The sequence below is a fragment of the Cnephaeus nilssonii genome, assembly GCF_951640355.1.
Source record: "Cnephaeus nilssonii genome assembly, chromosome: 13".
NCBI lineage: Eukaryota > Metazoa > Chordata > Mammalia > Chiroptera > Vespertilionidae > Cnephaeus > Cnephaeus nilssonii.
In genome coordinates this window covers 76861448-76873828 of record NC_137084.1, presented here as the reverse complement: position 1 = coordinate 76873828, position 12381 = coordinate 76861448, and the positions used below count along the sequence as shown (strand labels likewise).

Below are 12381 nucleotides of genomic sequence, written 5' to 3'. Positions count from 1 at the left end.
TCCCCCAGCCCAGACTGGGGTGGAGGGCGTGCCTTGAGGTCCTCCGTCAAGCCCCGCCAGGTGGGGGACACGGCCTGAGGTCCCCCGTCAAGCCCTGCCAGGCAGGGGGGCGCAGCCTCAGGTCCCCCGGCCCAGCACCAGGACGGGGGCACAGCCTCAAGTCCCCCATCAAGCCCCACTGGCAGAGGGTAGCAGCCTCAGGTCCCCCTTCAAGCCCTGCTGAATGGGGGTGCGGCCTGAGTTCCCCCGACCCAGCACTGGGGGTGCACCTTGAGGTCCCCCGTCAAGCCCCGCTGGGTGGGGGGCATGGCCTGAGGTCCCCTGTCAAGCCCATCCAGGCAGGGGGGCGCAGCCTCAGGTCCCCTGGCCTGGTGCTGGGGTGGGGGGTACGGCCTGAGGTCCCCTGTCAAGCCCCACCTGGTGGGGGGCATGGCCTGAGGTCCCCCGGCCTGGGGCAGAGGGAGCAGCCTGAAGTCCCCTAGCCCAGCACCAGGACGGGAAGCGCACCTTGAGGTCCCCTGTAAAGCCCCACCTGGTGGGGGATGTGGCCTGAGGTCCCCCAGCCTGGCCTGGGGCAGGGGGAGCAGCCTGAAGTCCCCTGTCAAGCCCTGCTGGGTGGGGGACACGGCATGAGGTCCCCTGTCAGTCCCCACGGGGGCGGGGGAGGGTGTAGCCTCAGGTCTCTGCCGATTGCTCGTTAAGGCTCCTTATGGGAACTTGGCCTCAGCTGTGGGTGCAGCCATCTTTGTGATGGTCAATTAGCATATTCCCTCTTTATTAGATAGGATTATTGACTATATTCCCTATGCTGTACTTTACATAACCGGAAATTTTGTCACTATTCCATTTTATCCTGTGAACAGGAACTAGTATTGGAGTCTCTCTCCTACAGTTGAGACTAAAGTGACTATAGCTATTTGTTTAGTTTATATTTGAGAACAATCGTACATTTTTTGTCCTAGTTTAGTTTTCTTCCCTTTACCAGTATTGCTTTATGATGGTCTGTTGTGCCTTCCTGGGGAGATAGGCAGAAGAATTTAACTCCTAATAGTTAGGTGGCTGAAGGTTAGCATAGGCGAGGCAGTACTACAGCTTTCCTTCTTTGGAGGGGTTGCAGTGTCTGATCAGCCTTGGTTGTAAGGGGCGGTTATGGTTTCTGTCTTTAAAAGGAGGGGAATCTAATAGGGGTACTACTACCTCTGTTCTAGAGCGCCTGGTGAGGATAAACACAATCCTAGCCAACTCAATTTTCATAATGAAGGAAAGGAGTTGGGACGAACTTCATACAACGAGAATCCTTTTAAAAGTCTGCCTTGGGGGAAGATGAATCAATTTGACCAAATTTTTTCTAGAAGTGGGCCATTGTAAAAGGTATTTTAATAACTAAATTCTGAATCTCCTTAGAATTAAGGTTCAGGATTATTTACTACTTGGGTCTGAAGTTAAACCTAAAGAGTGCATGGGAGGAGGAAGGAAATTGAAAATAAACTCTAGTAAGAGAACTTTGAAGATCTTTCCTTATGTGTGACATTACACCTGTTTCCTTCAGGGTCTCCAACACAGGCCAGTTTAGACTTAGACCCTTGGCTACTATGGGAAAGTTGTGAAAAATGGAGACCACATAAGGAATGAATGGTTCTACAGATAAGATCATTATGACTGAGAGTAATTCATGGTTTTGGGATAAAAACATTAACTTGCCTGATTTATCTAACACAATTGTTACCATAACTGTAGACTCTGTACAAAGGGAGTTCTTTTCTTTTCTTTTTTAATTGATTTCACAGAGAGAGAGAGACACACACACACACACACACACACACACACACATCAATCATTGATTGGCTATCTCCTGCACGCTCCCTATTGGGGATCTAGCCCACAACCCGGGCATATGCCCTGACCCGGAATCAAACTCAGCGCTCAACCACTGAGCATACCACCTGGGCTCTTTATGATCAAATGAATCTAGAACCCAAATGAGATCTGTTTAATGGTTCAGAAAGAAGTTTTTTTGAGCCAACCAGGAGGAGGCACCTAGACTTCCTTTTGGAGGTATAAATTGTACTCAGCATTACCCTTATGCTGGTATTTCCCAATTTGAAAGTAAAGGAGATGAAAAAAATAAAGTACAACTTAGATAAAACTTCAAAAGAGGAATACTTGCTATGGTTAAAAAGAACCACTTCTGCCCAGCAGGCGTGGCTCAGTAGTTGAGCGTCTACCTATGCACCAGGAGGTCATGGTTTGATTCCTGGTCAGGGCCCGTGCCCGGGTTGCAGGCTTGATCCCCAGTGTGGGGTGTGCAGGAGGCAGCCCATCAGTGATTCTCTCTCATCATTAATGTTTCTATCCCTTTCTCTCCCTTCCTCTCTGAAATCAATAAAATATATATATATAAAAAAGAAAAGAAACATCAAATGGTGAGAATCATTGATCGGCTACCTCCTGCACACCCCCTACTGGGGATCGAGTCCGCAACCCGGGCATGTGCCCTTGACCGGAATCGAACCTGGGGCCCTTCAGTCCTCGGGCTGATGCTCTATCCACTGAGCAAAACCGGCTAGGACATCATCATTGATGTCTTTATCTCTCTCCTCTCCCTTCTCCTTTGAAATAAGTAAAAATATATTAAAAAATAAATAATAATAAACCACTGCAGATCAAGCAAGAGCACTCTGAATTAAAAGTAATAATCGACAAAAGCTGGTATTTCCAGAAACTTGCGAGGGCAGGATTAAGGCTGTGATCCCTTCAGCCTTTGGTAGAGAACCTTAGGAACTTGCACTCAGAATCACAGTGTTGGTCTCCTTGAGGAACCAGCAGTAGGCTGTTGTCTGTGGGATTGATATTTAGGTATCTCTTCCAGGGACGGGACCAGAAGGCAGAATCATCAAGAAGGACATCGACTCTTTTGTGCCTACTAAAGCTGCTCCTGTGAGTTACATTGGCTTTTTTTTCCAGTTTGTCCCCTGAAAAGTGCTTTGTCCAGCCTGTTAGACCCTTTCATACATTATATATGAATGAAATAGCTTAACCAGAACTGTGTTTTCTTTTGCCTGATGTCAGGGGCTAGCAGTATATGGATATGAATGTGATGTCATTCATCTATAAAAGCAAAGATGAGACACTACATTGACATGCATTCCAAATTGTTTTTTTGTTTTTTTTTTTACTAGTGACACTACATTTTTTTCTAGCACATCCTCTTTATTTTTAATGATTTCAGAGAGAAAGGGAGAGGAAGAGAGAGAAACATCAATGATGAGAGAGAATCATTGATAGGCTGGCTCCTGCACACCCCCTACTGGGTATTGAGCCTGCAACCCAGGCACGTGCCCTGACTGGGAATCAAACTGTGACCTCCGGGTTATGGGCTCAATCCCCCAGTGTGGAGCATGCAAGAGGCAGCCAACCAATGATTCTCTCATCATTGATGTTTCTATCTCTCTTCTTCTCTGAAATCAATGAAAAAATATTTTTAAAAAATTATTTTGACATAAACTAATCATTACACATACTCTGGCTCAAAGAACAGTTATACTTAAAACATGATTACAGAAGTCTAAGTATAAAAATTAAAGTAAAAACTCTTAAGCATGTCCAAATCTGAATCCCTTTTGCACTTGGGATAGAAATAGCTATTTTTCTGTTAGCCTTTTAATTTGTATTTTGTCATCTGTACAAGAGTCATTAGTAGTTGTTGCCATTTGCTTATGCTAAGGTTGAGCCACAGTTACTAAGAGCTTTTTTCCCTTCCCATAGGCTCCAGCAGCTGCTGTGCCTCCCCCAGCTCCAGGAGTGGCACCAGTACCTACAGGTGTCTTCACAGATATCCCAATCAGCAACATTCGTCGAGTAAGAGTATTATCATAAATCTGGAACTAAGGTGGTGGAAGCATCTTCATTGCATTCATAGTTTGAAACAGACTTTTTTTAGTTGGCAATCTTAGATGATTAGATAAAGAAATGTTTGGTTTGGCCAGTTATATACTTGGGATAAACACTGTTTTGATTAAACAATGTTAGAAGGGCTAAGGTAATGTGTAGTCCAAATCTAATAATGCTTTTGAGATAAACATTACCAGGAAAATGGTAAAGAGGCAAACGGATCCTGAATTAGGTAAAGTCTCACCTCAACTTAAGATAATTGACTTTTGATTCTCTTTGGTTTCAGGTTATTGCACAGCGGTTAATGCAATCTAAGCAAACCATACCTCATTATTACCTTTCTATTGATGTCAATATGGGAGAAGTTTTGTTGGTACGGAAAGAACTTAATAAGGTAAAAGGTCTGGAAATTCCAACTCTATAAACCACTAAACATTGACATTTTTGCCCATATCTTTTGTAACAGTATGCCAGTTGCTGATGGAAAATGGGTGTCATCTTAATTTTAACTTGTAAAAAACTGTCCTGGAGAAATTTCATTTTTCTAACCCTTGATTAAAGCCTGTCATTTAAAGTTGACTTTGCCAGGGATCCATTTTAGCCTAGCAGAGTCACTCACTATGATTCTATGAGACTACTGAGTCCTTTGATAGATAAGATATAGTGTGTTTACTTTGTGTTTATAGTTAAATACCAAACACTTATATAGTGTTTAGCATAAGGCACTTTTCGGGACACAGCATAAGGCATAGTCCTTCTCCATGAGCTTATCTAATTAAGATCATGCATGTGAAAAAGAGAGGAGGCAATTTTTAAAATATATATATTTTTTATTGATTTCAGAGAGGAAGGAAGAGGGAGAGAGAGATAGAAACATTCATGATGAGAGAGAATCATTGTTGGCTGCCTCCTGCAAGTCCCCCACTGGGGATCGAGCCCACAACCTGGGCATGTGCCCTTGACCGGAATCGAACCTGGGACCTTTTAGTTCGCAGGCTCTATCCACTGAGCAAAAATGGCTAGGGCAGGAGGCAATTTTTATTAAAGTAAAAATATTCATTTGTAGATCAGTCTCTGTGGTAATGCCCCTGGTCTGCTAGATCACATTGTTAAGTGTTACAGGAGTTCTGAGAACGGGCAGACCAGTGAAAGCAGTTGGGGAATTCAGAATGGTGTAGGAAACACTTGGTTGAACTGTGGAGAATAGGAAGTGTTTGGACTGGCAAAAAAATTGAAGAAAGTTTTCTCTCCCCCCTCCACTTCCTCCTTTCCCACCCCCCCTCCCCCCCAAATCAATAAATTTTTTTTAGTCCTCACCTGAGGATATTTTTACATTGATTTTTTAGAGAGAGGGAAAGACAGAAAGATTGATGTGAGAGAAACACATCGATTGGTTGCCTCTTGCACAAGCCCCGACCAGGGCCCAGGCCGGGGAGGAGCCTGCAACCAAGGTATGTGCCCTAGACCGGAATTGAACCCAGGACCCTTTAGTCCATAGGCCGACACTCTATCCATTGAGCCAAACTGGCTAGGATTTTTTTTTTTTTTAAGGGAAATAAGGATAGCATATGTAGGAGATAGGTTACCTTTTCTCAAGTGGATACCTTTATTTATAAGCAGAAGAATTTGGACTTGATGAATTAAACATTAAGTAATAGTGACATGATAATAGCAATATTTTAAGAAAAATTAATATATTAGATATATACATACTGGCATACCTTAATGGTAGATAATATTTTTGTTTGTCATATAAGCATGAAGTTATGGTGGTAAGGATCTAGACTAGAGATTTGTATTAAGAATGGAGTAGGAGGCCCTGGCTGGTTTGGCTCAGTGGATACAGCATCAGCCTGTGGAATGAAGTGTCCTGGGTTCGATTCCGGCCAGGGGCACATGCCCGGGTTGCGGGCTCGGTCCCCAGTAGGGGGTGTGCAGGAGGCAGCCAATCAGTGGTTCTCTCTCATCATTGATGTTTCTATCTCTGTCTCTCCCTCTCCTTTCCTCTCTGAAATCAATAAAAAAAATATATTAAAAAAAGAAAAGAATGGAGTAGGAGACAGGAAGATGAAAAATATTTTCAAGAATTGAAAAGTAAGAGCCAAACTTCTTAAAGTGGCATAGGGTCCTTACACAGGCTGTCTATAACCTCTCTGACTTCCTCTTCTACTACTTTCCCACTTGCTCGCTCTGCTGAAGACACAATAGTTGCCTAGCTATTCTTCAACATTCTACCTATACACCCACATGCTGTTCCCTCTGCATGGGATATGCTTCCTCTAATATCTACTTGGCTTCCTCCTGCGCCTCCTGAAGGATTTGATTTAATATTACCTCGTTTTCTCTGGTCATCTTACTCTAAAGTTAAGGGAAGAGGAATGAGATAAATAAGTTCTCCCTTTAGTTCTTATCCCAGCTTTATTTTTCTCCTTAGCTCTTACCGATGTCTATATGTTTACCTTATTATCTGTTTATCCCCTTTAAACTGTAAGCTACCTGATAATAGAATTTATATACATTTTTTTTCATTGCTTTATATCCAGGGCTTTAGAGTTATATGCCCAACAGAGTAGACTCTCAAATATTAGGTGCAAGAATGGATAAATGAAGCAGTGAAGCATCAGCACAGCTTTGTAACTGGCTTCAGGGGTCATAGATGATGACACACTTTCATTGTCAAAATATTAAAGCTATTTTATAATATATTTGTGAGTTAGGTATGAAAAATATATGTCCAATATATTATTTTATTTTATTATATTAAATTGTTTATTCAGATATAATTAAATAGCATGCCATTCACCCATTTAAAGTTTACAATTCAGTGGGTCTTAGTATATTCAGAATTGTATGACAAATCATCACAATAAATTTTAGAATATTTTCATCATCCCAAAATGAAACCATACACCTTCCAGCTATAACCGCAGCCCTAAACAACCACTAATAGATTTATAGATTTGCCTATTCTGGATATTTTCTGTAAGGGTTAGGGATTTCATTGAATCTGTAGATCAATTTGGGGAGTATTGCCATCTTAACAATATTAAGATGAGCACAGGATGTCTTTCCATTTATTTAGTTATTTAATTTCAATGATTTTTGTAGTTTTAGAGTACAAGTTTTTGCACTTCTTTTGTTAATTTTTTTCCTAGGTATTTTCTTTTTAATACTGTTATAAATTTTATTTTCAGGTGGTTTGTTGCTATTGTATAGAAATACAAATTGACTTTTGTATATTGATCTTGTATCCTACAACATTGGTTTTTAGTGTGTTCCTTAGGATTTTCTATATACAGAGTCATGTCATCTGCAAATAAAGATAGTTTTGCTTTTTCCTTTCTAATCTGGATGCCTTTTATTTCCTTTTACTGCCTCACTTCTCTGGCTTGCACATCTAGTGCAATGTTGAATAGAAGCGGCAAGAGTAGACACCTTGTCTTATTCTTGATCTTAGGGGGAAGTAAGTCTTTCCCCACTGAAATATGATGATGATTGTGGAGTTTTTGTAGATCTTTTATCATCAAGAAGTTACCTTCTATTTCTAGTTTGTTGAATGTTCTTATGAAGAGTTGTTGAATTTTGTCAAATGCTTTTCTGTGTCTCTTGAATGGTCATGTGGTTTTTGTCCTATACCCTATTAAGACATTATTACATTAATTGGTTTTTAGATGTTAAAGCAACCTTGCATTCCTGGAACAAATCCAGTTATGTCATGGTGAATAATCTATTTATTTGTTTGTTTATTATCATTATTATTTTTTAATCCTCACCCGAGGATATTTTTCTATTGATTTTTAGAGAGAGTGGAAGAGAAAGGGAAAGACAGAGAAAAATATCGATGTGAGAGAAACACATCAATTGGTTGCCTCCTGCACACGCCCCAACCAGGGCCCAGGCCAGGGAAGAGCCTGCAACCAAGGTATGTGCCTTTGACTGGAATCGAACCCAGAACCCTTTGGTCCGCAGGCTGACGCTCTATCCATTGAGCCAAACTGGCTAGGGCCACACTTCACTTTCTTTAGTAATTACAGATCTATTTAAAGGTTCTGTTTCTTTATTTTACTTTGGTAGTTTGTATTTTTCTAGGAATTTGTCCATTTCATCTAGCTTATCTAATTTGTTGGCATATGGGTGTTCATAGTATTAACTATAATTCTTTTTTTATTTCTGTTCGTCAGGTAGTAATGTCCCCTTCATTTCAGATCTATCTAAACATTTGTTGTTTTATTGATCTTTTCAAAGAAACAACTTTTGGTTTTGAGATAAATGAAAATGAAGACACAACATACCATAACTTATGGGATGCAGCTAAAGCAGTGCTTAGCAGGAAACTTAAAAGCTGTAGACACCTACATTAAAAAAGACGAAAGAATCAACTTTTGGCTTCATTTCATCCTTTCCCCTTCAGGACATTTGTATATCCCTCTCCCACCCCCTTTCCCAAGATTATATAATTTCAGTATTTGGGAAGCTAATTTAAGAAACTACAATGGTTTCTTGTCTTTGCAGATGTTAGAAGGGAAAAGCAAAATTTCTGTCAATGACTTCCTCATAAAAGCTTCAGCTTTGGCATGTTTAAAAGTTCCTGAAGCAAATTCTTCTTGGCTGGACACAGTTATAAGACAGTAAGTATAACACTGCTGGGGAAGGTATATATCCATCAGCAGTTTTGTTGTGTTATCTAATGTATACCTAGGAGTGTAGGGTAAGGAGAGATGGAATACAGAGAGAACTATAGCTGCCATAGGTAAAACAGTTTGTAAACAGCATAGAACTATTTATGAGACAGTCGTAAGTTTACATAGTAAAGAATACAGATTCTTTGTATGAGCTCAGGAAAGGGAGATGATTGTATATATATGTACAGTTAAATTGATGATTCTTATAAAGGAAAGTTGACATATTTTTTGTTCAAAAGTTCTGCTGAACTTTAGAGGCGGGACAAATTTGAAAACAAACGAAAAAAACAGTTTTATTAATGTTATGATGACATGTGACTAGTGGTGGCACCGTGTCTTTCACATATTGTCTCATTTAATCCTGTGACCACCTTATAAGCTAGGTGCTTCACTCCCATTTTCTAGACGAAGAAACAGGCTTAGTGAGTTAAATAACTATCCCTGAGTTAATATGTTAATAGTAGAACTGTGATCGGAAACCAGGATTCTGACTTCTAAGCCTAGGCTTTTCCTATTATGTAGGCTTTTAAATATTATTATTAATTTAATCTTTATTAAAATAATAGTATATATGTTAAAATATTGCTGCATGGCTTACAGTGACCTGCTCAGCCTTTAACCTGAAGTCCACTCCCAAGAGGCAAACACAGCTTTTAAACTATTATTTCTTCTGGTATTTACCTTCATAATGGACTTTTTAAAATTTCTTTTACTTTACTGAATGATTTCCTATTAAAGAAGAATTAAGATTTATTGTACCCTCCCTAAACACTCCCACCCACCCATCATCCCATGAAATGGATTATAGCACAAATTTTGTGTATGACTAAAATGTTTAGTATGCTTTGAATACTAACCTAACTGCTTTTATTTTATTTATAATCCTCACTCCAGGATATTTTTCCCCCCATTAATTTTTTTTTTTTGTAATCTTGTTAAAGGTATTACATGTCCTCTTTCTTCCCCTATTAACCACCTCCAGCTATCTATCCCCTGCCCCACACCCAGGCTTTTACCACCTTCACTGTCTGTGTCCATGTGCCGTGCATACATACATACAAGGTCTTTGGTTGATTACCTCCCCACCCACCTTCCCCCTGCCTTCCCTCTGAGATTCTGCATTCTGTCCTATGCTTCCATTGTCGCTCGATCCTCTCTGTTCATCAGTTTATTTTGTTCATTAGATTCCACATATGAGTGAGACCATATGATACTTGTCTTTCTCTGACTAACTTATTTCACTTAGCATGATACACTCTGAGTCCCTCCATGCTCTCAAAAGGTGCAAATGTCCCACAGCTTTTTATTTATTTTTTAATTGATTTCAGAGAGGAAGAGAGAGGGAGAGAGAGAAACATCAAATGATGAGAGAGAATCATTGATTGGCTGCGTCCCGCATGCCCCCTTCTGGGGATGGAGCCCACCACCTGGGCATGTGCCCTTGACAGGAATCGAACCCGGGACCATTCAGTCTGCAGGCCGATGCTCTGTCCACTGAGCCAAACTGGCTAAGGCTGTACCACAGCTTTTTTTTAATCCACTCTTCTACTGATGGGCACTTGGGCCGTTTCCAAATCTTAGCTGTTATAAATAGTGCTGCTATGAACATAGGGGTGCATACATTCTTTCTGATTGGTGCTTTGTGTTTCTTAGGATATATTCCTAGAAGTGGGCTCACTGGGTCAAATGGCAGTTCCATATTTAATTTTTTGAGGAAACTCCGTACTGTTTTCCATAATGGCTGCACCAGTCTGCATTGCTACCAGCAGTGCACTAGGGTTCCCTTTTCTCCGCATCTTCACCAACACTTGTCATTTGTTGATTTGTTGATGGTAGCTATTTTGATAGGTGTGAGGTGATACCTCGTTGTTGTGATTTTTAAAAATATATTTTATTGATTTCAGAGAGAAAGGGAGAGGGAGAGAGATGGAAACATCAATGATGAGAGAGAATCGTTGATTTGCTTCCTCCTGCACACCCCACACTGGGGATGGAACCTGAAACCCAGGCATGTGTCCTGACTGGGAATCAAATGGTGACCTCCTGGCTCATAGGTTAACACTCAACCACTGAGCCATGCCGGCTGGCTGGGCCCTCATTGTTGTTTTAATTTGCATCTTTTATGATCAGTGACTTTGAGCATTTTTTCATATGTCATTTGGCTATGTGTGTGTCTTCTTTGGAGATGTGTCTATTTAGGTCCTTTGCCCATTTTTTTTATTGGATTGTTTGTCTTCCTTTTGTTAAGTTGTATGAGTTCCTTAACCCTTTATTAGATGTATCATTGCCAAGTATGTTCTCCCATACAGTGGGCTCCCTTTTCATTTTGTTGATGGTTTCTTTTGCTGTGCAGAAGCTTTTTATTTTGATGTAGTCCCCATTTGTTTATTTTCTCCTTAGTTTCCTTTGCCCTAGGACAGTGGTCAGCAAACTCATTAGTCAACAGAGCCAAATATCAACAGTACAACGATTGAAATTTCTTTTGAGAGCCACATTTTTTAACTTTAACTTCTTCTAACGCCACTTCTTCAAAATAGACTTGCCCAGGCTATGGTATTTTGTGGAAGAGCCACACTCAAGGGGCCAAAGAGCCACATGTTGTTCACGAGCCGCAGTTTGCCGACCACTGCCCTAGGAGGTGTGTCAGTAAACAAGATTATATAATTTTTAGTATTTGGGAAGATAATTTAAGAAACTACAATGATTTCTTGAGGTGGCTTCACTGTCTTATATTGCTACTAGTAGCCCTGCACATGAATCAGTGCATGAGTAGCTCGCTGCCGCATGCCTCAGCTGGCCTCCCCGCCCACCACCCACCTCCGCTCGTAGCTCCCTGTCCCGCCCTCCTGTAGCTCTCAGCGTTAGGTGTCATGGCGTAAGGACCATTTGCGTATTACCTCTTTATTATATAGGATGAGAGATGTCTTAGATTTTGCTGCCTATGGTTTCTTCTAGAATTTTTATGGTGTCCCAACTTACATTTAAGCCTTTTATCCATTTTGAGTTTATTCTTGTGTATGGTATAAGTTGGTGTCTAGTTTCATTTTTTGGCATGTATCTGTCCAATTTCCCCACATCATTTATTAAAGAGACTGTCTTGCCCTATCTGGTTTACCTCAGTGGATAGAGCATTGGCCTGAAGACTGAAGGGTCCCATGTTTGATTCCAGTCAAGGGCACATGCCCGGGTTGTGGACTCGCTCCCCAGTGGAGGGTGTGCAGGAGGCAGCTGAACAATGATTCTCTCTCATTGTTGATGTTTCTCTCTCTCTCCCTCTCCCTTCTCTGAAATCAATAAAAATAAATTTAAAAAGAGAGAGAGAGACTTTTTTTACTCCATTGTATGTTCTTACCTCCTTTGTCAAATATTGAGTGTAAAGCCTTGAGTTGATTTCTGGGGTCTCTGTTCCGTTCCATTGATTTATTTGCCTGTTCTTGTGCTAGTACCAGGCTGTTTTGATTACAGTGGCTTTGTAGTATACAATTTGACATCTGCTATTGTGATTCCTCCAACTTTGTTTTTCTTTCTCAAGATTGCTGCAGCTATTCGGGGTCTTTTTTGGTTCCATATAAATTTTTGTAGTGTTTGTTCTATATCTGTGAAATATGCTGTTGGTATTTTAATAGGTATTGAATTGAATCGGTAGATTGCCTTGGGTAGTATGGACATTTTGATGATGTTGATTCTACCAATCCATGAACACAGTATATTCTTCCACTTGTTTATATCTTCCTCTATCTCTTTTTTTCAACATTCTGTACAATGTTTCCCAGTACAAGTCTTTTACCTCCTTGGTTAACTTTATTCC

At 40.6% G+C, this 12381-nt stretch overlaps 1 protein-coding gene across 1 annotated transcript in view; it reads left to right on the top strand.

Annotated features, from left to right (window-relative positions):
* Positions 1 to 12381, top strand: part of DLAT (dihydrolipoamide S-acetyltransferase) — a 38476-nt gene that overhangs the window by 13951 nt on the left and 12144 nt on the right. The window contains exons 8-11 of the mRNA XM_079789257.1: positions 2870 to 2937; positions 3766 to 3858; positions 4178 to 4285; positions 8404 to 8519. Of these exons, the coding sequence (XP_079645383.1) occupies positions 2870 to 2937; positions 3766 to 3858; positions 4178 to 4285; positions 8404 to 8519 (385 nt within the window). The remainder of the gene's footprint in view (positions 1 to 2869; positions 2938 to 3765; positions 3859 to 4177; positions 4286 to 8403; positions 8520 to 12381) is intronic.